General features: G+C 45.8%; 1 protein-coding gene across 1 annotated transcript; it reads left to right on the forward strand.

The window, feature by feature from the left end:
* The first annotated feature begins 65 nt into the window (after nt 1-65).
* On the forward strand, nt 66-26940 carry LOC147111973 (NHL repeat-containing protein 3-like). Its single transcript, XM_085999408.1, has 7 exons — nt 66-230; nt 13296-13448; nt 14549-14699; nt 16631-16831; nt 18433-18524; nt 24786-24898; nt 25976-26940. The coding sequence occupies exons 1-7, from the start codon at nt 111-113 to the stop codon at nt 26208-26210; spliced, it is 1065 nt and encodes a 354-aa protein (XP_085855534.1). The 5' UTR covers nt 66-110; the 3' UTR covers nt 26211-26940.
* Nucleotides 26941-27818: the final 878 nt, after the last annotated feature.

The following is a 27818-nucleotide window of genomic DNA, read 5'->3' on the forward strand; positions in this document are numbered from 1 at the left end:
ACTCGTGCCAAACACATTTGTGATTTTTTTCACCCCTGGTTGGCAGCTGTGTGGCCGCCCCTGTGCGCGGGTGGCGGAAGTAAACAGTCCGGGAGGGGGAAGTAGGAAATATGTGTAAAAAAAATTGGATGTTTGTATCCGTCAAACAAACCAAACCGGTTATAGTCATAGTCATGTTGGTTTCATTGTTATCGCTATGGATGTTGTTGCCCCAACGCTTTATCAACCCGGTAAGTTTTAGAAGTCGGTCGTGCTAAACCTTCCGACCTGAGGGAAGACTTTTAAGGCTGAAGGTTTAGCCAAATATTAATGAGGGAGTAAGAGGTTGCGACACTTGTTTGGGGGGCGTTAAACTACGCAGTAGGCCTATGTACGTTTTAAAAACTGCGAGAGATTGTTGAGTTGGAAGGTTTATTATCCCAATCAACCGGGAATAGTTACAACTGACCAATGTCAACAGGAAAATATTCAATAGACTTGTGATTTTTTTTCTAAAGTCCTAAGACAGTTTAGACAATTGAAGCCCGCTGACACTGTAAAGCTGTATTGATGCAGGCAGTTTTTAAAATATCTGCAACTGGATGGTGTAGTGATTTGGCACTGTTCTTTTTCCCCTTGGTTCAAATTAGCCGAGACTTGCCATGAGACAACAACAACTTGTATTTATATAGCGCCTTTAACGTTGTAAAACGTCCCAAGGCGCTTCACAGGAGTGTTCTAAAAACAAAATTTGACACCAATCCTAAGGAAAAATTAGGGCAGATGACTAAAAGCTTGGTCAAAGAGGTAGGTTTTAAGGAGCATCTTAAAGGAGGAAAGAGAGGTTTAGGGCCTCGACAGCTGAAGGCACAGCCACCAATGGTTGAGCGATTAAAATCAGGGATGCTCAATAGGCCAGAATTAGAGGAGTGCAGATATCTGTGCGGGTGGGGGTTGGGAACTGTGGGGCTGGAGGAGAGTACAGAGATAGGGAGGGGTGAGGCCCAGGAGGGATTTGAATGCAAGGATGAGAATTTTAAAATTGAGTCATTGCTTAATCGGGAGCCAATGTAGGTCAGCGAGCACAGGGGTGATGGGTGAACAGGAGTTGGTGCGAGTTAGGACACAGGCAGCTGAGTTTTGGATGACCTCAAGTTTACGTAGGGTAGAATGTGGAAGGCCAGCCAGGAGTGCGTTGGAATAGTCAAATCTAGAGGTAACAAACGCATGGATGAGGGTTTCAGCAGCAGATAAGCTGAGGCAGTGGTGCAGAGGGGCGATGTTACGAAGGTGGAAATAGGCGGTCTTAGTTATGGTGCGCATATGTGATTGGAAGCTCATTTCAGGGTCAAATACGACACCAAGGTTGTGAACAGTCAGGTTTGGCCTCAGATAGATGTTGGGGAGAAGGATGGAGTTGGTGGCTAGAGAACGGAGTTTGTAGCAGGGACCGAAGACAATGGCTTCGGTCTTCCCAATATTTAATTGGAGAAAATTTCTGCTCATCCAGAACTGGATGTCGGACAAGCAGTCTGACAATTTAGTGGTAGTGAGGTAGAGCTGGGTGTCGTCAGCATACGTGTGGAAACTGACACTGTGTTTTCGGATGATGTCGCCGAGGGTCAGCCTGTAGATGAGAAATAGGAGGGGGCCAAGGATAGATCCTTGGGGGACACCAGAGGTAATGATTTGGGAGTGGGAAGAGAATCCATTGCAGGTGATTCTCTGGCTAAGATTAGATAGATAAGAATGGAACCAGGCGAGTGCAGACCCACCCAGCTGGACAATGGCAGAGAAGCGTTGGAGAAGGCTGGAGTGGTCAATCGTGTCAAAGGCTGCAGACAGGTAGAGAAGGACGAGGAGGGATAGTTTACCTTTGTCACAGTCACAAAGGATGTCATTTGTGACTTTGATGAGAGCCGTTTCGGTACTATGGCAGAGGTGGAAATCTGATTGGAGAGATTCAAACATGAAATTGTGGGAAAGATGGGCATGGATTTGGGAGGTGACAACACGTTCAAGGATTTTGGAGAGCAAAGGGAGGTTAGAGATGGAGCTGTAGTTTGCAAGGAAGGAGGGGTCAAGGGCTGATTTTTTGGAGAGGAATGATGGCAAATTTGAAGGGGAGGGGGACAGTACCTGAGGAGAGAGAACCGTTAACAATATCCGCTAACGTGGGAGCCAGAAAAGAAAGTTGGGTGGTCAGCATTTTAGTGGGAATAGGGTTGAGGGAGCAGAAAGTGGGTCTCATGGACAAGATGAGCATGGAGAGGTCATGAGGGGAGATCCGAGTGAAACTGGAGTAAAATGCAAGTTCAGTGCTACGGTAGGGGGAACCTTAGACGAAGTATGGCACGGTGGGCTAGGGGAAAGAAGGGAAGTGGCAGAGGCAGATGGTCTGAATCTTGGAGACAAAGAAGTCCATGAGCTCCTCGCATTTGTTGTTGGAGGTGAGTGCAGAGGAGACAGGGGAGAGGGGTTTAAGAAGACGGTTTGCAATAGAGAAAAGAAGCCAGGGGTTATCTTTGCATTCCAGGATGATCCTGGAATAGTGAGCAGTTTTGGCAGATGAGAACAGGGCCCGATAGTGCTTTATGCGGTCCAGCCAGATCTGACGGTGAATGGCTAAACCATATCCGTTCAAGTCTGCATCCCTTGGACTTAAGAGAGCAAAGTTGCGGGCCGTACCAGGGGGACCGGCCAGGGCGAGAGAGAGTAATTGTTTTATTATGGACTGGGGCATCAAAGGTGGTGGTGAGGGTGTGGTTGAGCAGTTCGGTAGCTGCAGAAATATCGTGGTGAATGGTGGGCCAAAGGCTGGACAGTTGGGATTTCATAAGTGACATTGTGAGTGAGTTGGGAGAGAGTTTTTTCCAAGGACGGACACAGAAGGAAATAGAGTTGGGGGGTGGGGGGAAGGGGGATGTAGGTAGAGAGCGATACAAGGAAGTGGTCAGAGATGGCCTTATCTGTGATTGACACAAGATCATAGGCCATAGAGTCAAACAGCACAGAAGGAAGCCATTTGACCCTTCTTTGAAAGAGCTATCCAATTCATTCCACTCTACTGTTCTTTCCCCATAGCCCTGCAAATCTTTCATTTTTTTGTTAATTCTTTAGCAGGACCTCAGAATTGTGAAACTCCTGTCTTTTCCCTCTTTCTCCAATCTTCAGTGTTCTAAGCTTGATGTCACATAATCACTGCTTCTGAGTTACCTCATCTCTTTTGCTGTTTGAAAGTTTGTGGTGTCCTGTACTGTGAACCTTCACACTCCCCATTGGTTTCCCAGTAGAAAAAGAAACATGAAGCTCAGCTTTGATAGTACCCACAGTCTAATAGTCTGTTACTCACTGCTCAGGCTCACAGACAAAGAACGGCCACTTGGGTAAGATACGAGAGAACGCCTCGGTCCTATGGAATTACATATTAACATCTGCTGCTATCTTCAAGAAAGCAGCAAAAGGCAGAAAATAAGAAGGAAAATATTACATAAACAATGCAGAAAGGCTGTTCTCAATCCCCTGAATTCTCAATACTTTGAAAGTACACTGCTACCCATATCATTTATAAACAGGAGCAAAAGCAGGTAACAAGATAATAGAAGCTTTTATACTTCTGTGAATGCTGTCTCAAGTACTGTAACAATAAAGAACTTTTCAAATACATATGTGGTAAATTGTGAAAGCATTCATCCAACAGATTCAACCTATGAAAAGTTGAAATAAGCCAGCTATTTATTTTGGACAGAGGACTAGAGGGCACAAGTACAAGATGCATAACCGGGCCGGTTAGATATTAGGGGGAAAAACTTTTTTTCCGCTACAGGAGGGTGTGCGTATGGAACAGATACCCAGAGACATCTTTAAAAAGGAGCTGGATTGATGCCCTCTGAGAATGATGATTGACACCTATCAAGATGTTAGAAGAATTGTTTTTTTCTGGGGAGGTAGAGGCAGGGACTTGGTGTTCTTTAAAGCAGAGGTCTCAGAAGTGGTGCAGGAGGAAACTCTGGACTTCCTTATGTTCATATTAGAAAAATAGCTAGTATCCAGAGAAAGAAATGTATTAGTTACTTAACATCTGTCTTTACACAGGATGTGCAGGGAAGTTGGCCAAGTTAGATTTCCAGGAACAGCACATGAAAGCCAACGTAGGTTTGCTGAAGGCAAATCATATTTGAGTTTTTTGAAGACTTGAACAATTTGTTTAGATAAAGGGAATGCAGTAGATGTACTGTATGTATATATTTTTAGAAGGTGTTTGATAAGGTGTCTAAAGAGGCTTACAAAAATTTAGGTGTATGGTATAAGAGGAAATGTTGCAGCATGGATAGACAGTTAATGCACAGAAAACAAAGAGTTAGGATAAATTAATGTTTGGATTGGAGATGGGTTGGAAGTGGTGTAGCCCAGGTGTTCTCGGCATATATCGATGATTTGGACTTGGGTATAGAAGCCACATTCGCAAACTTGCTGATGACATAGTAGGAGGTTTAGCAAACAGTGAGGAGTACTGCAAAAGACTTTAGGAAGACTTAGGCAGATTAGTAGAGTTGGCAGACCGATTCCAGATGCAATTTAAGGTGAATAAGTGTGAGGCAATACATTTTGGGAGGGAAAACAAGGAATAGGAGTATACATCAATCGAAAGACACTGAAGGGCATGGATGAATAGGGAGAACAATGGTTCAAATGCATAATTTGCTGAAAGTGTTGAGTGAAGATTGATAAAGTCAGGAAAAAAAGGCCAATATAATTTTGGGTTTTTATAAATAAGGGAGTAGAGTACAGGAATAAAGAAGTAATTAAGTATGCAAAACATTGGTTACATCACAGTTGGAGTGCTGTGTGCAGTTTAGGGCACCCCATTATAGAAAGCTATAGAGAGCATCCAGCATAAATTCATCAGGATGATGCCAGGGATGTTATGATTGTTATGAGGAAATAATCGAGATACCAGGACTATTTCCACTAAAATAGAGAAGACTAAAAGGAGAATTAATAGAGGTTTTTAAAAATTTGAACAATTTTATCAATGAGTACTGAAAGGCATTCTTCTCTGATAAGGGGGTTATCAATTTAAAATTACCACGAAGGGAGTGAGGGGCGAGATTAGAAGAATAGCCTTTACACAGGGTTGTTGGCACATGGAATGCTTTGCCACAGGGAGTGGATGAGGTGGAGTCAATTACATAATTTAAGGGAAATTGAATAAATATTTGAAGCAATGGAAGGTGCAAGTCTATGGGGAGAGAGCAGGCCAATGGGAATAGTTTTGGATTGCTCTTGCAAAGAGCTGACCTAGACGGGCAGGCTGAATGGCCTCATTCTGACACCCGCGCCCCCCCCCCCCCCTGTAACTGAGGTCACTCCTGCCCCCCCTCCACCTGCCCCCTGCAGTGACTGAGGTCACCCCCTCCCCCCCCCACCAGTGACTGAGGTCACACCTGACCCCCCCACCCCCCCCCCAAGTGACTGAGGTCACTCCTGACCCCCTCCCCCCCCCCCACCAGAGGTCACCCCCTCCGCCCCCCCCCAGTGATTGAGGTCACTCCTGAGCCCCCCCCCCACCAGTGACTGAGGTCGCTCCTGACCCTCTCTCCCCCCCCCCCCCCAACCAGTGACTGAGGTCACTCCTGATCTCCGCACCCCCCCCCCGCCCCCCGCCCAGTGACTGAGGTCACACCTGACCCCCTCCTCAGTGTCTAGGACTAGCCCACCCCCGGTGACTGTTGAATCCGTGATTCTTAAAGTATGGTGTTTTCCAATAACTAGACGGAGGCTGTGAATTAACAATCAACAGGTGTTTACTGGAGGAGGGTGATGTGCCTCAATAATCCCGAGACTCGATGTTAGCGGAACAAAACAAGGCTTTTATTAACTTAGAAGATAACACGCAGTGGAGAGAGGTATCTTCCATCTGGAGCTCTGCAGTACTGGATATGAGGCCAGACTGAGCTGGCTTACATAGAGGCCAGGTATGGGCAGAGCCCTACACACAACACATTCCATACATTCCAATATACAATACAATGGTGAGGAGAAACCCGAAACCAACCACAGTCACAGGCAATACAATGGTGAGGGGAAACCTGAAACCAACCACAGTCACAGGCAGTGATGAATGGAATATTTCATCACATTCACCCCTTCTATAGATTTAGTCTGTTCGGGGGTTTGGTAGTCCTCTGCGACCGACGTGGCTGTTGTGGTGTCGCGGGTGTCGGCTGGGTCTCTGCCGGGGGTGCCGCCAGGGTTGTTGAAGGGGTAGTTGGTGGGGGTGCCGTTGGTCGATGTTCTTCCGGGGGTGATGAAAGAGTAGTGGGTGGGTAAGAGTTGCTGTGGTCGTTGTTGCTGCTATTGCCGTGGTTGTTGTCGTTACCGGCTGGGGCGACGTCTTTTATTGACACGGTGTCGTCCCTTCCGTCGGCGTGCCGGACATACGCGTATTGGGGGTTGGCGTGGAGTAGGTGCACTGGCTCCACGAGAGGGTCCGTCTTATGGCCCCTCACATGCCTTCGCACGAATACCGGACCTGGGGTGGAGAGCCATGACGGCATGGATACGCCTGAGGTGGATTTCCGGGGAAAGCTAAACACTCGTTCATGAGGCGTGGCATTAGTGGCAGTACACAATAGCGACCGTATCGAATGGAGCACATCTGAGAGGACTTCCTGCCAGCGGGAGATAGGGAGGCCCTTGGTCCTTAGAGCTAGAGTGACTGCTTTCCATACTGTCCCGTTCTCTCGCTCCACTTGACCGTTACCCCGGGGGTTGTAGCTGGTGGTACGGCTCGTGGCGATACCCCTCATGAAGGACGCCCCCCTATCCGTGTGGATATAGCTCGGCATACCGAACAGGCAGAACAGGCTGTTGAGGCATTTAATGACCGTGGCGCTGGTCATGTCTGGGCAGGGGAAGGCGAATGGGAGCCGGGAGTATTCGTCCACAATGTTCAGGAAGTAAACATTGCGGTCGACGGACGGGAGGGGGCCCTTGAAATCTAAGCTGAGCCGCTCAAAGGGCCGTGTAGCTTTGATTAAGTGGGCTCTATCAGGGTGGTAGAACCGAGGCTTGCACTCAGCGCAAGTGCGGCAGTTCCTGGTCACCGAACTTCCTCAATCGAGTAGGGTAAGTTGCGGGACTTTATGAAGTGGAACAGCCGCGTGACCCCTGGGTGGCAGAGGTCGTTGTGGAGGGTCTGTAGCCGATCCCCAGTGGCGCTGGCACACATCCCTCGTGAGAGGGCATCTGGGGATTCGTTAAGGGCCCCTGGCCGGTAAATGATGTCATACTCGAAGGTGGAGAGCTCGATCCGCCACCTAAGAATCTTATCATTTTTGATCTTCCCCCTCTGTTTATTATTGAACATAAACGCTACCGACCGCTGGTCGGTAAGTAGGGTGAAGCGTTTGCCGGCTAGGTAGTGGCGCCAGTGGCGCACTGCCTCCACGATGGCTTGGGCCTCCTTTTCCACGGAGGAGTGTCTGATCTCGGGCCCTTGGAGGGTCCTCGAGAAGAAAGCTACAGGCCGCCCCGCCTGGTTGAGGGTGGCCGCCAAGGCAAAGTCAGACGCATCACTTTCCACTTGAAATGGAGTGTTCTCGTCCACTGCCTGTAGCGTGGCCCGCTCAATATCCTGCTTAATGCTTTTGAAGGCGGCGTGGGCCTCAGCAGAGAGCGGAAAAGAGGTTGCTTTCAAGAGGGGGCGGGCTTTGTCGGAGTAGTTGGGGACCCATTGGGAATAATAAGAAAATAACCCCAGGCACCTTTTCAGGGCTTTGGGAGTGTTGGGCAGGGGCAGCTCCCGTAGGGGGCGCAATCGGTCGGGGTCTGGTCCGATTTCCCCATTCTCCACCACGCTGCCTAGTATGCAGAGGCGCGTGGTGTTGAAAACGCACTTGTCCTCGTTGTAGGTGAGGTTGAGTTTTTGTGCGGTTTTCAGGAACCTCTCGAGGTTCGAGTCGTGATCCTGCTGGTTGTGACCGCAGATGGTGACGTTGTCGAGGTAGGGGAAGGTTGCCTGCAAGTTGTGGTCATCGACCATGCGATCCATCTCCCTCTGGAAGACCGAGACCCCATTCGTCACCCCAAAGGGGACTCTGAGGAATTGGTAGAGGCGTCCGTTCGCCTCGAAGGCGGTGTACGGGCGGTCCTCTGGTCTGATAGGGAGCTGGTGGTACGCTGACTTGAGGTCGATGGTGGAGAACACCCGGTATTGGGCGATTTGGTTCACCATTTCTGATATGCGGGGTAGCGGGTAGGCGTCTAGTTGGGTGTACCTGTTGATCGTTTGGCTATAGTCGATCACCATCCGTTTCTTCTCGCTACCCCTTACCACCACCACTTGGGCGCGCCACGGGCTATTGCTGCATTCAATAATGCGCTCTTTCAGGAGCCTGTCTACCTCGGTCGCGATAAACCGCCTGTCCTCCCAGCTGTACCTCCTGCTTTTGGTCGCTATTGGCCGGCAGTTAGGGGTAAGGTTCGCGAATAGCGAAGGCGGCTTTACCTTCAGGGTAGCCAGGCCGCACACTGTGAGGGGCGGCTGGGACCCACCGTACTTGAGCGTGATGCTTTGGTGGTTGCACTGGAAATCCAGGCCCAAGATCACGCTCGCGCATAGATTCTTCATGATTAATACTTTAAAATTATCGTATACAGTCCCGTTAACGGACAATTGTACCGTGCAGTAACCCAGAATGGTCGATGTCTGGGTTTTATCAGCCATCGAGATGGTACCCCGAGTAGGGACCACCTTTAGGGAGAGTTGTTGTGCCAGTTCAGGGTGGATAAAACTCTCCGTGCTTCCGCTGTCAATTAAACATTTAACCCGGCACCCGTTTACCTCGATGTCCACCATTGATTTGGATAGCGGGTGGGGCCTGGTCTGGTCCACTGTGACCGATGCCACTGTAGGGCCCTGATCGAGACAAGATGGCGTCCACGCTGTCTGCTCACAAGATGGCGGACCCCACGAGGTCGGGCAAGATGGCGTCCAAGATGGCCGCTCCCACGGCGCACACGCGGCGGTGGCAGGTTTTGGTTTTCCGGCGGGGTTCCCTCTGCACACCTTCCCGAAGTGCCCCTTCTTACCGCACTTAAAGCAGGTGGTGCCTTTCGCCGGGCACAGGTTTCTGGTGTGCTTTGGCTGCCCGCAGAAGTAGCGGTTGAGTCCCCGACGCGTCGCGGCTGTCGTAGGGCTTCTGGGGGGAGAGCGGGGCCCCGACGGTGTCGGGCTGCCGGGCGGGGAAGATGCCTTCCAAGATGGCGGCGCCCTTGGTGCACACGTGGCGGCGTGGACGGCGCGGGCTGAAGAGTAGGCATCCGAGTTTCTCTGGGCCACATCCAGGGATCGCGCGGTGTCCGCAGCCTGTTTCAGGTCCAATCCCGTTTTTTTCCAGCAGTCTTTGCCGGATGTAAGTGGAGCTGAGGCCTGTGATAAAGGCATCGCGAACAAGCTCGTCGGTGTACACTGCGGCTTTTACATCTCGGCACTTGCAGTCTTTGCCAAGCATTTTCAGGGTGCCTAGGAACTCCTCCACCGATTCCCCAGGTCGCTGTGCGCGAGTGGCGAGCAGATGCCTAGCATACACCTCATTCGTAGGCTGCTGGTAATGCGCCTTTAAGATGTCGCAGGCGGCCAGGTACGTGTCGGCGTCTTGGATGAGGGGGTAAACCCGGTGGCTTACCCAATTCCGCAGAATTCCGAGTTTCATACTCGCAGCGTCCGTAGCGTCTTTGACGGCTGCGGAATTGTCCAGGAAGAATTCCATACACATAAACCAGTGTGCGAAGCGTGCTGATGCGTCCGGAGCATGCTGATCCAAATCCAAACGTTCGGGTTTCAGGAGTTGATCCATTGTGTTGAAAAATAAGTTAATAAAATTGATGTGCCTCAATAATCCCGAGACTCGATGTTAGCGAAACAAAACAAGGCTTTTATTAACTTAGAAGATAACACGCAGTGGAGAGAGGTATCTTCCATCTGGAGCTCTGCAGTACTGGATATGAGGCCAGACTGAGCTGGCTTACATAGAGGCCAGGTATGGGCGGAGCCCTACACACAACACATTCCATACATTCCAATATACAATACAATGGTGAGGAGAAACCCGAAACCAACCACAGTCACAGGCAATACAATGGTGAGGGGAAACCTGAAACCAACCACAGTCACAGGCAGTGATGAATGGAATATTTCATCACAGAGGGTAGTCTAAAGACTAACAGTACAGATGCCTGCTCAAGGCTTATATACAGGTGTGGTCACTGCCGGTACTACAGTATACAGGAGCTGTAAAAGTAGTTCTCTCTTAAAGGTACATACACTACAGTGACCAGGTCCTCCCCGCCGCCTCTCCCTCTCCCACTCCGGTTGCCGTGCTCCCAGACACTTTAGGCGCCGACAATCCAGCAGCACGAGCCCGGACAGAAACTCGGAAACAACAACCGGCACATGCGCAGAAATTCCGTCCAGTTGCTCTGGCCATTGTACAAGTTGTTGTTCAATTTGGCCTGAGAGCTGCAAACTGACAGCTCAGGGGGGTACATTCACTGCCCAGGGGTACGCTTCGGGAACCAGGGACTCTTCCAGGGACATTGTTTGCCCGGGTGCACAGTACCTCATCTGGGGCCTGTCCCTGGAAAATGGGGACGTATGGTCACCCTAATATACAGTAAATGCAAATTTGTTGTCCAAAATACAAAAGTATTCTATTTCCTAGCATCAATACTACTCAACTGAGCACCAAAAAAATCACTGAAAAAAATGTTCAAGGTCTGATTTCCAAGAATGAATTCAATTCCTGCATCGTTATCTTTTACTAATGGTTAGAATAAATGTTACAAAATGTTTCCTGAAGGAATAATGGACTTTTTTGTGAAATTCATGGGAGTATTCTGTATATATTTACCTATAAATATAAAAACTGTGTCTGGCAATTTACCCGTCTGTCACACTTCATGTGGCACACTCATAATTTTATCACACTTAAAAAGAAAGTGTAGAAACAAAGGCAATGTACAGAAAAACTCAAAGAACAGAAGGTTATAGGTTCAAGCCTCACTGTAGAGACTTGAGCACGTAATGTAGGCTGACACTTCAGTGCACCACTGTATTGTCGGAGCTGCTGTCTTTCGCATGAGACACTAAACTGGCGCCTTGTCTGTCCCTCAGATAAAAGATCCCATGACACTTTTTGAAGAAGAGCCGAGGAGTTTCTCCTGGTGTCCTGGCCAACAATGATCCCTCGACCAACAACACCAAAAACAGATTATCTGGTCATTTATCTTATTGGTGTTTGTGGGACCTTGCTGTGTGCAAATAGGCTGCCCCACTTCCCTCAATTGCAACAGCAACTGAACTTCAAAAGTACTTCACTGGCTGTGAAGCTCTTCAGGACATATAACACTCATAGCCTTATAAATCCAGACTCTGCTATTCCAATGCTCTCCTGGTCGGCCTCCCCTCTTCCACCCTCCATGAACATAAGCTCATTCATACCAAGTCCTGTTCACCCCTCAGCCCTGTACTCGCTGACCTACGTTGGTTCCCAATCCACCAACACCTCCATTTTAAAATTCTCATCCTCGTGTTCAAATCCTTCCATGGCCTTGCCCAGCCCAATCTCTGTAACCTGTTCCAGCCCTACAACCCTCCCGAGAACTTTGCATTCCTCCAACTCTGGCCTCTTGTGCATCCCCCACTTCCTTCGCCCCACCATTGGCGGCCGTGCCTTCAGCCATCTAGGCCTTAAGCTCTGGAATTCCCTCCCTAAACTACTCTGCTTCTCCACCTCTCCTCCTTTAAGGCGCTCCATTAAACCTACCTCTTCGACCAAGCTTTGATCACCTGTCCTAATGTCTCCTGCTTTGGCTCGGTGTCAATTTAAACTTCCCTTTCTCATTTCAGATATTGATTGACCACCTGTATATTTCAGCACATTTTGTTTCTGTTCTTAAAGTTGGACATTAGGTTGTTCCTAAATCCCAGAATAGGCCTCAGACCCAATATATGCTTTAAGAACAGAAGTAAGAGTTTTTTTTCTTTTCAGTTCGTTCCCATCTTCTGAAAGTACTTGCCTGTACTGGGCAACAGTTCCACTGGTAGCAGAAACTCTCTAATACACAGTCCAAATGACCATCCGTCATCTCTGATTATAGCAGTCCGAGCAGCCACACATAGGCACGTTCAAGCAGGGGTTGCTGGGCAGCGATCAAGAGCAAGAACCCTGGTTGACTTATCCCTCCTCCCCATTTTACTCACTGAGTTAGGGGAGCAGCTTCAGTCAGTTCTGATGATGCATGGTCCTTTGTCAAAGAAGTCAAATTTCAAACCACAAAGCAGTACAAGATCATTAGCACAAATTTAGAACAAGTATTTTACTAATCACTTTCCTTTAACATTCCAATTGTGTGAAGAGCTATTCTTAACAACCAGACTGACGGTCATCCACCTGCTCTTCACTAGTGTTTTTCACAAAATTGTATTTAGAACTGTAAGACAGTACCATAATGGTTAATACAAGTCAGGAGTGTGATGGAATACTCTCCACTTGCCTAGATGAGTACAGCTCCAACAACACTCAAGAAGCTCGACACCATCCAGGACAAAGCAGCCCACTTGATTGGCACCCCATCCACCACCTTAAACATTCACTCCCTCCACCACCGGCGTACCGTGGCTGCAGTGTGTACCATCTACAAGATGCACTGCAGCAACTTGCCAAGGCTTCTTTGACAGCACCTCCCAAACCCGCGACCTCTTCCATCTAGAAGGACAAGGGCAGCAGGCGCATGGGAACACCACCACCTCCAAGTTCCCCTCCAAGTCACACACCATCCTGACTTAGAAGTATATCGCCGACCCTTCATCGTCGCTGGGTCAAAATCCTGGAACTCCCTACCTAACAGCACGGTGGGAGTACCTTCACCGCACGGACTGCAGCGGTTCAAGAAGGGGCCTCACCACCACCTTCTCAAGTGCAACAAGGGATGGGCAATAAATGCTGGCCTTTCCAGCGACGCACACATCCCATAAACTAATTTTTAAAAACTTGCTGAAAGCTATCCAGGAGTTTATACATGTAACAGTAGTGTGTTGAGGGGAGACCGTTTCTTTCTTCCCAAAGATGTAATGGTAAAAAATGTTGTTTTCAGTTCACTGAATAGAAAAAGTAAACCTGAAGCACAGTTTCCTGTAATGTAATCTTTACTTGGTATTAAACCACAACTACTTGACAAAACTTTGTAGATAGTGGACCAGATATTTGGGGGAAGTGTTTAAAATTGTCTTTCATGTCTGTATCCATCAGGCATCTGCTGTACATTATTTGGAGTCACCTAAACTGGCTGAGAAAAGTCTTTACAAACTGGATACTGGATGGCCGAAGTTTCCAAAATTTTTCACAGGTCAAGTGTTTGCTGTTGCAGTCGATCCAGTAGCAGATATCGTTTATGTGGCACAGGTGAGTCACAAATTTGCACTTGAACACACTGTTAAGTTATAATTGTTTAAAACTCTCTTCGCATTTTGTTTAAATGATTTAAGGTGATTGGCAAAAGAACCCAGAGCAACATGAGGAAAAACTCTTACGCAACAAGTGGTTAGGTTTTAGAATGCACTGCCTGATAGGGTGGTGGATACAGATTCAATAGTAGCCTTCAGAAGGGAGTTGGATAAATACTTGAAGGAAAACAAATTGCAGGGATATGGTGGAAGAGCGGGGGAGCGGGACTAACTGGATTGCTCTTCGAAAGAGCCGGCACAGACTCCATGGGCCAGATGGCCGCCTGCTGTGCTGTGTTGTACTATTCTATGATTCCAATTTCTCCTGCTTTGCTGCTTTCTGACTAGGAAGGTGGGCTGGTGGCTTGAGCCCAGACCTCTGCCACTTGTGATTAAAATGCTAGAGGTGAGCAGCAACAGTCAGGGTCACTCTCCTCTCTCCCTGTGGGGATGCACCTAGCTGTTGTGTTGCATCTCCAATGAGATAATACAACATATTGTAGCACTAAACCAAAAGAACTTAACAAATACAAATATGTTGTGTTTTTAAGCATGCTCCTTAATGGAATCAGTAAAAAGTAAATTTAGAAAACTTGTTTACTCAATGGTTATAAATGTTTGGAACAATTTACCAAGCATGGTACTGGAGGGATAAACATTGGTCTTATTAAACATACAATACGATGTCATGATGTAAAATCAGTTTACTGGAGAGATGATCTTAGTTGGGCGGGATGGTCTTTTCTCTTCCTATGCGCTAACTTCTTTTGAAGAAGTAGGTGCCATATTACCAGAAAATGGAATCTATGCTTTTAGTTCTATAATTGTGAAAACTCTTCACTTGGAACAACCTATTCCAAGTCTTGACTAATACAGGCACTATTGCACCTTACAATAACTGCCAGAAAATAGAGTGAAGACAACATTCAGAAGATTTTTTTTTGTGATACTGTATGTAGCAGCTCAAAATATTTGGTGTATTACATCAAAATATTTTACTAATGGATTAAAGTCTCTCACAATTACAAGAAAATGTCATTATTTTCTTAAACCTTCCAGAGAGGAGAATCTGTACCAAAGGTTCTGATGTTTACAGAGCATGGATACTTCCTCCAAGGGTGGAATACCACATCAATTGAGATGCCACATGGGATATTTGCAACCAACTCGTCGTCTGGGCCATCCGTGTGGGTAACGGATGTTGGAAATGGTACGAATGGTATAGTGGAATTTACAGCTGCAGATTTTGTAAATATAAAATCTATTTAAATTTTTATCCTGCACTTTATTTGATTGTAATAATTTTACTTGTTCATCCTGGGAGTAGGCACACATAATATGTAGTATAATTTATATGGTGCTGGTTATTTTTCTAGTGGTAGCCCATTCAATTTCTCAACTAGTCCTGGTGGGATTTGAACTCAGGACATCTGGTTCTGTGTCGTAACCACGAGGCTACTGTGCCAAATATGGGACTTAAAGACAGATGGTCTCCTAGTACAGGGTGAAATGAATTATTAATTTTTTCAAGTGAGTGAAGCAGGGTGGTCTTTAAAATCAAGTTAATTGTCTGCATTCTAAATATTATACCTGCCTCACCTTATCAAAACCAAGACAGGAGATGGTGAAAAAAGCATTATAGCTTGACTTGGAGAGTCCATGGTTTTATTTCAGTGAAAATGTTGGCAGTTGTTATTTTGACATCTAGTGGAACAAGAACCTACATCCATCGAGTCTCTCATTATTTTAAAAACATTTAAAAATGTTTACCTCACTTTACCATCACATGATTTCAGTTTAGTCCTGCCTGACCAACCTCCTTGACTTTTTTCAGGAAGTAGATTTCTAAGTGGATGTTGAAAAGTCCTAAGATATTTGACCTGAAATTGCGGTCGGAGGCTTCCCGCGCACAAATGCCTCCGATCCGCAAGAAAAGTACGCACCTATCTGGTGCCTCCGTCTCTTCAGACTCTTGCAGTCCTGGGCCTGCAGGTGTACGCCTGCGTAGAGGCCCACGTATCCCAGGGGCGCAGGCGGTTCGCAAGCGTCCTTGGGATCACGTGGGCCGGCCCAACCAATCACAAAGGGGGATTCCCATTATGCTTATGGGGATTACATTTATGTACGGAATCCCCATAAGCATAATAGGAATGACATAAAAAACATTCTTTCACACAACCGAAATAAAAATAAATCACCACATGTTTAAAATTAAAAATACAATTAAACATTTAAAACAAAAATGTAATTTTTTGAAAAATAAATTTAAACATTTTTAAAGGAGCCAAAAATAACCTAAATCAATTTTAAAGATTTTTAAATGTTTAAATGATTTTTAAAAATGTATTTAAATATTTTCGCCCTTCTTCTTACGCTGGTAAAAGAAGGCCCTATGCCTGCTTTTACCAGGCATAGAGTTTCGTGGGCATTCGCTGGGCAGTAGTGGGGCAAATAGGCCAACTCTCCACCAGCGAATGTCCATTTCCTGCACATGCGGATGATCTGTCAAGCTGAAACTTGACAAATCGCAAGTTCCAGGCTTTCGCGCATGCAGAAACCCAGAACTTGTGGGGCACTTACGAGTGCTCGCATTCATAGGCCACATAAAATCCGGGCCACTGCGTACCTGAACTTCGATAAAGGTTTTGATTAAAGTCCCACAATGAAGGACTACTACGCCAACTTAGGCCAGTGAGTATCCTAGATAAAACTTAAAAGGTGGTTAAGAAATTGGCAGCAGTTACTAGTTAGAGATGTGAATTCAAGCTGGGGAGGCTTATGGAGTGGAGCGCAGCAGCATTAGTCCTCAGGTCTGTACTGTTTCTGATCTACATTAAGACCCAGATTTAGAAATGCAATACAAATTGGTCAAATTCGAGGACGATCCTGCAATGCGGGTGGGGGAGGGGGGAGAATCTGCCACTTTTGCCTACAAAATAACAGTAACTGCCCTTCAAAGGTAATTCAAAGGTAATTCATTGGATCAGATCAGCCATGATCTTATTGAATGGTGGAGCAGGCTCGAGGGGCCGATTGGCCTACTCCTGCTCCTATTTCTTATGTTCTTATGAAACACTTTGGGAGCCATCTTGAGGATGTGAAAGGTGCTTTATAAATGCAAGTTCTTTCATTTTGTTCTAGGAAAGTATGGGCACACAGTCAAACAGTACACGCCATCTGGAAAACTTCTTCAAACTTTGGGGACACCTGGGATTCCTGGCTCTGACATATATCCACTGCAGTTTGATCAGCCAGCAGAAGTGTTTATTTCCAGCAAGGGGGAAATGTACATTGTGGATGGCGATGGAGGCTTAAATAACAGGTTAATCAAACTGGCAAAAGGTAATTGTAATTGTTTAAATTGTTAACTTCAATGAGTGTTTCATTACTATTTCTTTTGAAAGCATATTTTTTTGTGGTTTGAATTTACCATATTGTAACTATCTCAGGATGGGGGGCGCTGGAGCTTGGGGAAGAGATTTAATTTCTTTCCAGTTTTCTCCACTCCTCATCTCAAAGCAGTGAGTCAGGCTGGGATACTGCCCCTCGAGCAAATGAGTTGCCTTCAAATTTCTCCTGTTCCTTCCGGCTCCACATTCAGTTAAGTGTGTTTTTTTTCAACTTACATTTTTGGTGGCGGCCTGTAGTGGTCCCTTTAAGGATCGCTGGTTAGGCCGCATGTAGACCACATTTTCTTGAACGTAGCCGGCCCACTGCAGGCTGCGCTCAGGACAGCCCAATTTTTCAAAGGGGACCTCAAACAGCCACTTATCCCCCTATTAGCATATGTAAAGAGCCTAACACCTGTTTCACGCTGGACGTCTCTATTTATGCCTTTACCAATATGGCAGGCATGAAATGAGCACATGCCCCCCCCCGCCCCCCCCCCCCCATCCGCCATGTTGAATACCCAGGCACCCATTTGGCACTTGTTGGGAGGAGGAATGTTCCAGTTTGATGATTATATGTTTTCCAGTTAACTTCCCCAAAGCTTAGAAATTACTGTAGCTCCCCAATTTAAATGTTGTTGTTGTCAAGGCTCCTTATGAGACAGCTGCCATACAAGTGGAAGAACACTTCTTTAAAAGAAAATCTCAGTAAATGCAGCTAAGATAATGTACATAGGAATTTTCATTTTAAAATCTGCTGCATTAAAGTGTGTAGTAGTACCATATTTGGATACTACAGCACAGGTTTTTCCTTTCCTGCAGCAGCCCAAGAATTCCCCCCCCCCCCCCCCACTCCCTCGCCCCATTCTAAGGAGTCCCAAAACTCAGCTTTGATACTGTGGAGAGTTGCCAAGCTAGGGTCAGGTGCTTCTCTGCAGGAAGGAAAAATCTGAAGGTGAAACATCAGAAGGCAATTGTTACCCGTTAGCTGCTACTTGAAGGGCGGAATTGGCGGAGACCCAGGAACATGTAACCTGCTGCCCTCTCAGACACAGAAGGTGCATGGCCTGTTGAGACCAAGGTGATTAGAAAGAAATTAGAGGGATTCATAACCAGTTTTTAAAAATTCTGTTTTAGATGAAGTCTGTCAGCCAATAATTTGTAACGCCTGTATGACTTAATATTAAATTTAGTGATAGTTAATGTTAAGCCAACCTCATCCCTTATATTCAATCTAACAATCTAATTCTGAAAATATCACTGTCTTTTTCCTTTTGATGTTCTTTTCTAGCAATCTTATGTTCTTAAAACCCTCAAAAGTTTCTCATTGGGAAGTAATAGGGGTCAGGACTATATTCACTCCTAATCTGGATCTGCTTGGCATTGAAACTGGTTAATAAAGGATCTATACTTAATGTACATCAATTTAATCTGCTGCCTGTTTACTGCTGTATTCATCCATACACTTTTTCACCAAGTTGGATTGTACTCTACTGGAAGTGACTAACTAAAGAAAAGAAATCCTCCTCTAGCTGGTGTTCTTCTCTGTTGTAGGCTTTGGGATAGCTTGGATGGAAGGAGAAAAGGGAGGTGGACCTTCTCAATTTTACATTCCACACAGTGTAACTGAAGATACTGTAGGGAGGGTAAGTCTTAGCCTGTATCACTGTTAAATGAAGTGACTGAAGGTGAAGGTTTTAAATCAAAAATATATTGAAAATCTGGCCATTTTATCAGTATGACTGTTGATTGCATTTGGGTCTGCACACAAGATATTGGCCCTGAATTTGCAGTGGAAACAGACTTACCTGCAATTCGGCAGCACCTCAAGGAGATCGATTCCTCAGACGAAGGTCGAAGAAAAAAAAACAAAAAAAAACTGTGGTTTCACCAGTTAGCCGGGCTGGTGGCAGGTACTGCACTAATCCTTCCTGGGCGGCGGGCTGGGGCTCGATCGGGTGGCTCTGCAGCGGGGCCGAGCAGCGAGTCGGAAGGCAGAGGCAAACAGAGACGGAGGGTGGAGCACTCGGGAGACGGCCGGCGCTGCAAAGCAGGTCGGCATTCGGACCAAGCAGAGGGAGGGAAAAGTCCCAGAGAGTCCGGCGGGAACGAGTCTCCAACTATTAAAAATATCTGTGTAAATAAAAACCGCGGAGAACAGCGTTGTCAGCAGCGGGAAAGCGCGGGAGGCGCCGTTTTTTCTCGGCAGTGAAGAAAGGAAAGCGCGGGAGGCGCCATTTTTGATTTTCAGGATGCCTAAGACTGGCAATATTACTGCTTTCGATAGTGATAGAGGATTGGACCACATATGTGGAAAGAGTGGAGGTATATTGCACAGCGAATGAAGTAGAGGATGATAAAAAGGCATCGGTACTTCTAAATCTGATGGGCGCAAGGACATACGGGCTGTTACGAAACTTAATCACTCCAGCCAAACCGATGGACAAGAATTTTAAGGAGATTGTTGATACCCTACAAGAGCACTTAAACCCAACACCGCTGCTGATAGCAGAACGATTCAAATTCTTCAGGAGGAATCAGCACAAGAATGAAAGTAACGCTGATTACCTCACCGAATTAAGAAAGCTGTCAAAGCACTGCCAATTTGGGGCAGGATTGGCAGATTCTCTACGAGACAAATTCGTCTGCGGTCTCCCAAGTGAAGGAACACGGAAAAGGCTACTTTCTGAGAAAGATTTGACACTGGACAAGGCTTTCAGTGTGGCTGTATCATACGAAGCAGCAGCAAGAGGAGCTGCAGAGATACAGCAAAAGCCACAGGACTTCGGCACCCATGAAATGACACGGGGTTTCGAGAGATGTTATCGCTGCGGCAGATCCACCCATGTCCAGAGGGACTGCTGGTTCAAGGACAAAGCATGCAGGCAATGCGGAAAGATGGGACACATTGCACGTGTATACCGATCTGGAAACAAAAAATCCACTGACAGAAAAAAAATCAGTAAGGAAAAGTACAGAAAGGTACAAATGATGACGGACAGTAGCTCCGAAGACCAGAAGAGCGATAGCGACTCCGAAAACAAGAGACTAAGCTGTCTCAAATTACATAATGTAATTGCCAAAGAAGATTACCAGACCATTTGGGTTACCCTCACGATAGCGGGGTCCCCAATTAAAATGGAGCTAGATACAGGATCAGCTCTGACCGTCATAAGTCGACGGGATTACGAGCGGCTATTTCTGCATATACCTTTGAAAGACACATCCATTATCTTGAAGACATATACGGGGCAGAATGTATACCCCAGAGGGAAAATAAAGGTGCCTGTTGTATACAACGGCAAGGAAATACAGAAGTTGTATTTATACGTTCTGCAAGATGGTGGTCCACCGTTGTTGGGACGTGAATGGATCAGGAAGATACGTTTAGACTGGCACTCCATTCAGGCACTGACGGTGACCAGTAAGGAAAAAAATGATGATGACGTCATACCTGAACGATTAAAAGACATCTTGGCTAACGCCAAAGAAGTGTTTCAACAGGAACTAGGAACCTTGAAAGGCGTCACCGCCTCAATAAAAGTGGAAGATGCGGCAATTCCCAAGTTTTTTAAGACAAGGCCGGTGCCATACGCAATTCGTCCAGCAGTCGAGGCAGAGCTGCAGAATTTGGAAAAAGCAGGCGTGTTATCCAAGGTAGATTGGAGCGAGTGGGCAACACCCATTGTCCCGGTCATGAAGAAAACGTTGAATAATGATAAATCTGAAGAACAGAGAAAAATTCGCATCTGTGGGGACTTCAAGGTGACTGTAAACCCGGTCCTTCACACGATACAGTATCCTCTTCCAAGGATAGAAGATATTTTCGCCTCACTATCCGGAGGGAAACGTTTCACCAAAATTAACTTGGCACAGGCATATCTACAGATGGAGGTTGAGGAGGCCTCTAAAAAGTATCTCACGATAAACACACACAAAGGCCTGTACCAGTACAATCGACTGGTTTTCGGAGTAGCATCAGCTCCAGCTATCTGGCAAAGAGCTATGGAGCAAGTCCTGCAAGGGATTCCGGGGGCTCAATGCTACCAAGACGACATCCTTGTAACAGGAGAAAACGACAACGAGCACCTTGCCAATTTGGAGCAGGTGCTCACTAGGCTGAGAGAACGGGGCCTACGAGCAAATCGCCCCAAGTGCGAATTTTTTCAGAAACAAATCTATTGTGGCCATATAATTAACGAAGAAGGGTTGCATAAGTCACCTGAAAAAATTGAAGCGGTCATAAAAGCCCCAGCACCTGAAAATGTCTCACAATTAAGGTCGTTCCTGGGATTGATAAATTACTATCATAAATTTTTACCGAACTTGTCAACTGTTCTGCACCCTCTTAACGCACTGCTACAAACGGGAGTAATTTGGAAATGGAGCTAAGACTGTAAACGTGCCTTCCATAAATGCAAAGGCTTGATCACGTCCAAGGAAGTGTTGGCTCATTACAACCCATCACTGCCAATCAGACTGGCGTGCGATGCATCCCCTTACGGCGTAGGAGCGGTATTATCGCATAGATTCCCTGATGGCTCGGAGCAGCCGATAGCTTTTGCGTCACGCTCATTGAACTCAGCTGAGCGTAACTATGCCCAGATCGACAGGGAAGCACTCAGCCTGGTGTGGGGAGTGAAGAAATTCAACCATTACCTACACGGACAAAAATTTACCTTGTTCACTGACCATCAACCCCTCGTCTCCATATTCAACCCTAAAAAGGGCGTTCCCATTATGACAGCGCAAAGGCTACAGAGGTGGTCCCTTTTCCTAGGGGCACACCAATATGACATAGAATACAAAGGATCAAAACAGCATGGGAATGCTGACGGTTTATCGCGCCTACCGTTGCCAACGGTAGAAGAGGCACCTACAGTGGACCCAGTGGAGATGTTCCACTCAACCATAGTAGAATGTCTACCAGTAACAAATTCTACTATTGAAAAGGAAACAAGAAATGACCCGACTCTCTCACGAGTCTACGATTTAACGGTGAAGGGATGGCCAGCACATGGCGAACCACTGTTGCCAGCATTCTCGCAAAGAAGAGAACAGCTGTCAATGTGCCGAGGAACCTTGATGTGTGGATCCAGAGTGGTGATTCCACCCAAACTCCAGGGTAAAGTGCTAAAGGAGCTTCACGAGGGGCATCTGGGTGGAGTGAAAATGAAGAACCTAGCCAGAGCGTTTGTGTGGTGGCCAGGTATCGATGGAGACATCGAAGAAATGACCAAGAGCTGTCTAGGATGCCAGAAGGTCCAAAACGCCCCACCACAAGCCCCTCTACATCCATGGGAGTGGCCCTCATCTCCATGGCAAAGGGTACATATCGACTTTGCTGGTCCATTTATGGACTCAATGTTCTTAATCGCGGTTGATGCACACTCCAAGTGGCCGGAGGTAATAAAGATGTCCTCCACCACCACGGAAAAAACCATCACAGTATTAAGGACCATATTTGCCAGGAATGGGCTGCCTGAACAGATCTGTTCTGATAATGGACCGCAATTTGTGTCCGAAGAATTCAGGAAGTTCTTAAAAAACAATGGGGTTAAGCACTACACGTCCGCCCCATACCATCCCGCCACCAATGGATTAGCTGAAAGGTTTGTCCAGACCTTCAAGAAGGCCATAAAGGCCATGGGTAATGAAGACATAAATCTACAACATAAGGTAGATAACTTCTTGTTTGCATACAGGAATGCAACACATGTGGTTACAAACCAAACTCCCGCCATGATGTTTTTCAATAGAAGACTAAGATGCCGGCTGGATTTGATCAAGCCAAACATCAGAAGGGATGTAGAGAGCCGGCAATTTCAAGGCATGAATGAAAGGCCAACTAGAACCTTCCAGATAGGTCAACAAGTTTTGGCCCGGGACTACCGTACCGAGAAATGGCAGCCGGGAACTATTTGCACACGACTAGGACCTCCGATGTATACCGTGGACATTGGTGAAAGCATAATAAGGCGCCATGCTGACCAGATCATAGAGTCATCTGAAAAGGGACAACCTACACCACAACTCTATACGCCTAATGATGAAGCAGAGATACCCATAGTATCTACCTCCGATCCGGTGATACTGGAACCAGATGAACCCGACACTGGCATTCAAGCCGAATCGACCTTGCCAAAAGAACCTACTACACCACCGAAAACTACTACCCCACCGAGGCGTTATCCGGACCGAGTCAGGAAGCCTCCAGAGAGACTGACTTATAATTGATTAACGGCAGCAAGTGTGTAGATTATTGTTCTTGTAAACATGTTAATTCATGATTACTTAAAATGTTATATACTAATTATCTAAAAGGGGAGGAATTGTAGTGTATGTACCTTTAAGAGCCCCTGTGTACTGTAATACCGGTAGTGACCACTCGGGCATATAAGCCTGTATAGCGTCTTGTATCTTTTAGTTCACCTCCAGACTTTGTTCAGTAAACACCTGTTAAACCAACTCCTGCATTCCGTGTCTCCATTAACACACGGATACAACAGCTTAGACAGCCTGTTGACATCACAGCACTTCGCTCAAGGGGATCCCCATCAAGTTCTGTTGAATTGAATTCAAGATCGGAAAACCCAAAGTTCTCGACACAGGGATTGCGAGATCCCTGTGCAGAACATACTTCGGGGCCAGCAGCAAACACTTTCGCTTCGCCGCTGACCACAAATTCCGGGCCATAATTAACTGGTCTATAAGAAACCAGTTTACTATTCTTTTGCAAAATATTATTGATAATTTGCAAATATTTAACTTATGAATATGAGGGTAGATTTTGTGAATTTGTGCTCCCAGTACAGAACTTTGGATTCCAGGCGTGCATATCGGGAAGTTGGGCGCAGGAGTCAATGGATTTATCTGCACCTCAATTCCCAATATGAGCTCCCAGCGAATTTGTTAAATCTAACCCCATAATGTACAGTTTGTTACATCTAACACCATAATGTACAATTTGTTAAATCTAACTCTATAGTGTATAGTCTGTTACATCTAACACCATATTGTACAATTTGTTAAATCGAACACCATAATGTACAATTTGTTAAATCTAACTCTATAGTGTACAGTTAGTTACATCTAACACCATAATGTACAATTTGTTAAATCTAACCCTATAGTGTATAGTCTGTTACATCTAACACTATAATGTATTTTGCATGTGAGTAAAACCTCTTCACTAAAATTAAGGGAAATGGGTAATGCAGCAAACCACAACTGTATTTTCACCTCCCAGCTCAGGAAATAAATCCAGCCCAAAGTGATGGGATAATATCAGTCAGCCTCTTCCTTCCTCTCCTGTAGGTCCTAAATGAAGTCAGTTTGGGTAATCTTAACGTGATTTCTGCTTCATCTACATGAAAAACTGCTCCTGACGTGACATTGTTAGCAGTCTCACACTGGGATCACAAGAATGGCTGACAGAAATATCACACATGCAGTAAGGGCACCCTTTTAAGTTTGGATCAAGGCACATTATTGGGGCAGGGTATATCTACCCTTGAGCGGGAAATGCTTGGTGCTGACACTAGGTGTAAAAACTGGTAAAATATTTCATTCTCATCACTTAAATCAATCACTTCAATGAGCAAAAGAATTCATAATTTTATTTTTGGTTTCAATGTTTTATGATGCGTCTACCTCACGATAACCCATACTCTGTCTGAGTGGGAAGGAAAAACCTGAAAATGTTGATTGGCCTCATTGCAGGCAGACCTGCTGTCAGTGAACGACACAGCAGTATCAATAATGGTTTATGAGAAGCCTAGGGACTTTGAGCAGCTCCTGGCAAGTGGCTCCATTGAGGGCACAAAAGCAGAAGCAACAGGAGAGAAAAATACAAATCAAAGTATGCAAATGGTTCTGCCTGTAATTCAACTGTTTTGCCACTGTAGGTCTGGGTAGCTGACAGGGGCAACAAGCGTTTGCAAGCATTTGATGCAGCCACAGGAGAGTGGCTAGGGGCCTGGGCCAGCTGCTTCACAAATGGTGCCCCTTACTCTGTTAGGTGAGTTCCAATTCCATTAACTTACTCAAAATGGAGAATCTCAGTATCTAGGGTGAAACCTGAGGAGTCCAAGGCGCTTCACTTGTATTTAAAAAAAAATATTTTTGCCAATTCTGCATATGCACCATTCCTTGCTTTTGATCTTGATGCACACAGAAGTGGCTCAATGCAACTTGCCTGTTGTGATTTTTATTTTTTTCTTCCTTTCAGGCCTGCACCCTATGCCTCCCTTTGGCTGTGATTGAGAATTCACAATGTGGAAATACTGGCTGTGAACCCATTCCTTCCACTTTCACAGCACTGACAATGGCAAACTTGTTTCGATTCTCTTTATAGAACAGAAGCCCAATAAAGATCATGGGCCCAAAATTCCTATGGGTTCTATTCTAACGGGAGACCGGCAGAACCCCCACAGAAATGGAGGGGACCAACTTACATCAGGTCTCTGCTATTTCTGGGAGCTTCTGTCATGACTTGTATGGGGTGGAATTTCTGTCATTTCCTTACAAGGCAAATGGCAGGTGGAGATTGGGGATTCTTAAGTTGGGAGTTCCCAATCCTGGCTATGAACATAGTAGTGGAAGCTGGCATGCCAAGAGCGATTAGGCATACCCACCTGATAAGCAGCCTGATCCCCCGAAGGGGAAAATTATTTTTTCACTAGAACAATTCCTAGATCAGGGCCCAGTTGTATCGGTGGCAAGGTTGGAGGGAGGGATTTAGGCAACCCCCTCTTCCACCCCCCCATGGGTGGGCAGGTGTCCAAATTTCCAGGCATATGGATGGGTGCCAAAGATGTGCCCAAAGTGGCACTTGGACCCACCTGCCCTGTGTAAATAAGGTGTCCTCCTACTGACCTCACAAATTATGACAGGCGCAATCCTGGCACAACTGCTCCGATTGCAGTCAGTGGAATTTTGAGGCTCATATCTATCTGACTGGTCATAGGTAAACGTCACTCTGCTATGTGTTTAGACCATCTTATGCAATATTGTGTAACTTCAGTTTCCTTATTGTATGCAGCAGTTTTCACAAAAGTGATTTTTTAACTCTGTTCTTTTTTTTTTAACTTTATAGGCTAACATATGACAACAAGTACTTCATTGTGGCCCAGTTGAACATCAACAGAGTAATATTTTTGCCTGTCCCACCAATAGGCGACATTGGGATTTGTCGCATAGTGGATACAATTCAATTGGCTGATGGTGTGAAACCCCACTTAGTGGGTGTTAGTCGCAAAACTGGTGCCATTTACGTGGCAGAAATCGGCGCACAACAAGCACAGAAATTTGTACCTAATAACAGGAAATAATTTCTGCACCTTCAGTTGCAGTTATACTGCCACTTTCCCATTGATGCAAAGTGGCTTCAGACGTGCATCAACATAAGAGTAGCAGTATATCGCAGGTGTCATGTCCTGATCTGAACCTTGAGCACACTAATGCAAAGCAGTCTTAAGACACCTGCCAACCAGCCTTCTCACACGGTTTTGCATTTGCACTGGCTGTGGTATAACTCCAGTCCACTGTAAAGCCAGATTTTTCAAATTCTGAGGCCAAGAATTGAACCAAAAAGATCTCAGATTTTATTCCTAGTTTGTGCTGGGTTTGTTAATCTCAGCAAGGGCTACATTAGGGGCAGTACAATTATATCGCCCCTACTTCAGTGCCCCAAGTTAGGGTGGGGGGAAATAACTTGGTGTTCCTACTCCTGAGTGCTATCCAGTGACCCTTGCTGGAAGTGAATGTGTAGATTTTGATTGAGGACAAGAATGGCTTTGGCTGTGAATGCCCACTGCAATCAAATAATCGGCTGACACTCATTAGCAAGGCTCACACATGAATAATGACCACTTGAGTGATGAACTGCAGCAGGTCATTACTCATGGAACGATACCCCAAAAAGGAATTGATGAACTGCGAAGAGGAAGGAAAGAGAAACATTAACAAGGAGAAACCATGCTAAAGTTTCTCTTAAAGTGAATTTAATGTATTAAATGTAATGAACATACCGTAAAATAAAACATGTTAGGTTATTTGGAATTCTGAGCATTATTGCAAATGGACAAGTACTCTTGATAATCGCTCTCGTTGAATTGATTTCCTGTGTTTTTCCCCCTCACTTCTCTCTGCTCCTTGGTATTACCCTCAGTCTGTTTCCTCATTTCACACTTGCACCCACATTAGATTTTCTCTCCTAACATCAGCAACAACTCTTAGCATTACCTTTGTACAAGGTTTTGGTACAATGAGTATTGTCAGGTCTGCATCTAATATGCACCATTTCAATGCCCTAGTGGGGCCTCAGATGGCAGAAAAATGCTTTTTAATCAGCTGGAGACAGTTATACCTTAATGATAATGTTGAGACAATAGCAAAATACTGCGGATACTGGAAATCTGAAGTAACAACAGAAAATGCTGGAAACACTCAGCAGGCCAAGCAACATCCGTGAAGAAAGAAAAACAGAGTTAACGTTTCAGGTCGATGACCCTTCATCAAAACTCCTGACGAAGGATCATCGACCTGAAACGTTAACTCTGTTTTTCTCTCTCCACGGGTGCTGCCTGACCTGCTGAGTGTTTCCAACATTTTCTGTTGACAATGTTGAGTTTCATTTTGGGGTTTTTACTCTAGATATTCTCCTTGGGTTCAGTGTTAATGACCAATCCTGTGAACGGACCTCACGTTCTCTACAACCCAGATTGTTGTCTTTGTCTGCCCAATATCTAGTAAATGTAATGAGAGCCAGGGATCGAACAGAGAACCCTTGCTGCTATATTTTGGCTTACTGGAAATATAATGTGTTGCCATTTGATCTCATCTTTCTTTGGTGGAAAGGTTTGCAGTCTATCAGATCAAGGCTCAAGATATAAACCAACTGACAACATGAAAAGTGGTAAATGAAAGGTATCTAGTAC

This window comes from Somniosus microcephalus, chromosome 10 (genome assembly GCF_052327205.1).
Source record: "Somniosus microcephalus isolate GS21.2 chromosome 10, FLI_Smic_1.0, whole genome shotgun sequence".
NCBI lineage: Eukaryota > Metazoa > Chordata > Chondrichthyes > Squaliformes > Somniosidae > Somniosus > Somniosus microcephalus.

Excerpts from the sequence above, each read along its gene's own strand:
- LOC147111973 (XM_085999408.1), top strand. The coding sequence starts at position 111 with ATGTGTAAAAAAAATTGGATGTTTGTATCCGTCAAACAAACCAAACCG. Across the intron at positions 231-13,295 it reads CCCAACGCTTTATCAACCCG|GCATCTGCTGTACATTATTT; the intron begins GTAAGTTTTAGA and ends TGTATCCATCAG. Across the intron at positions 16,832-18,432 it reads GTTAATCAAACTGGCAAAAG|GCTTTGGGATAGCTTGGATG; the intron begins GTAATTGTAATT and ends TCTCTGTTGTAG.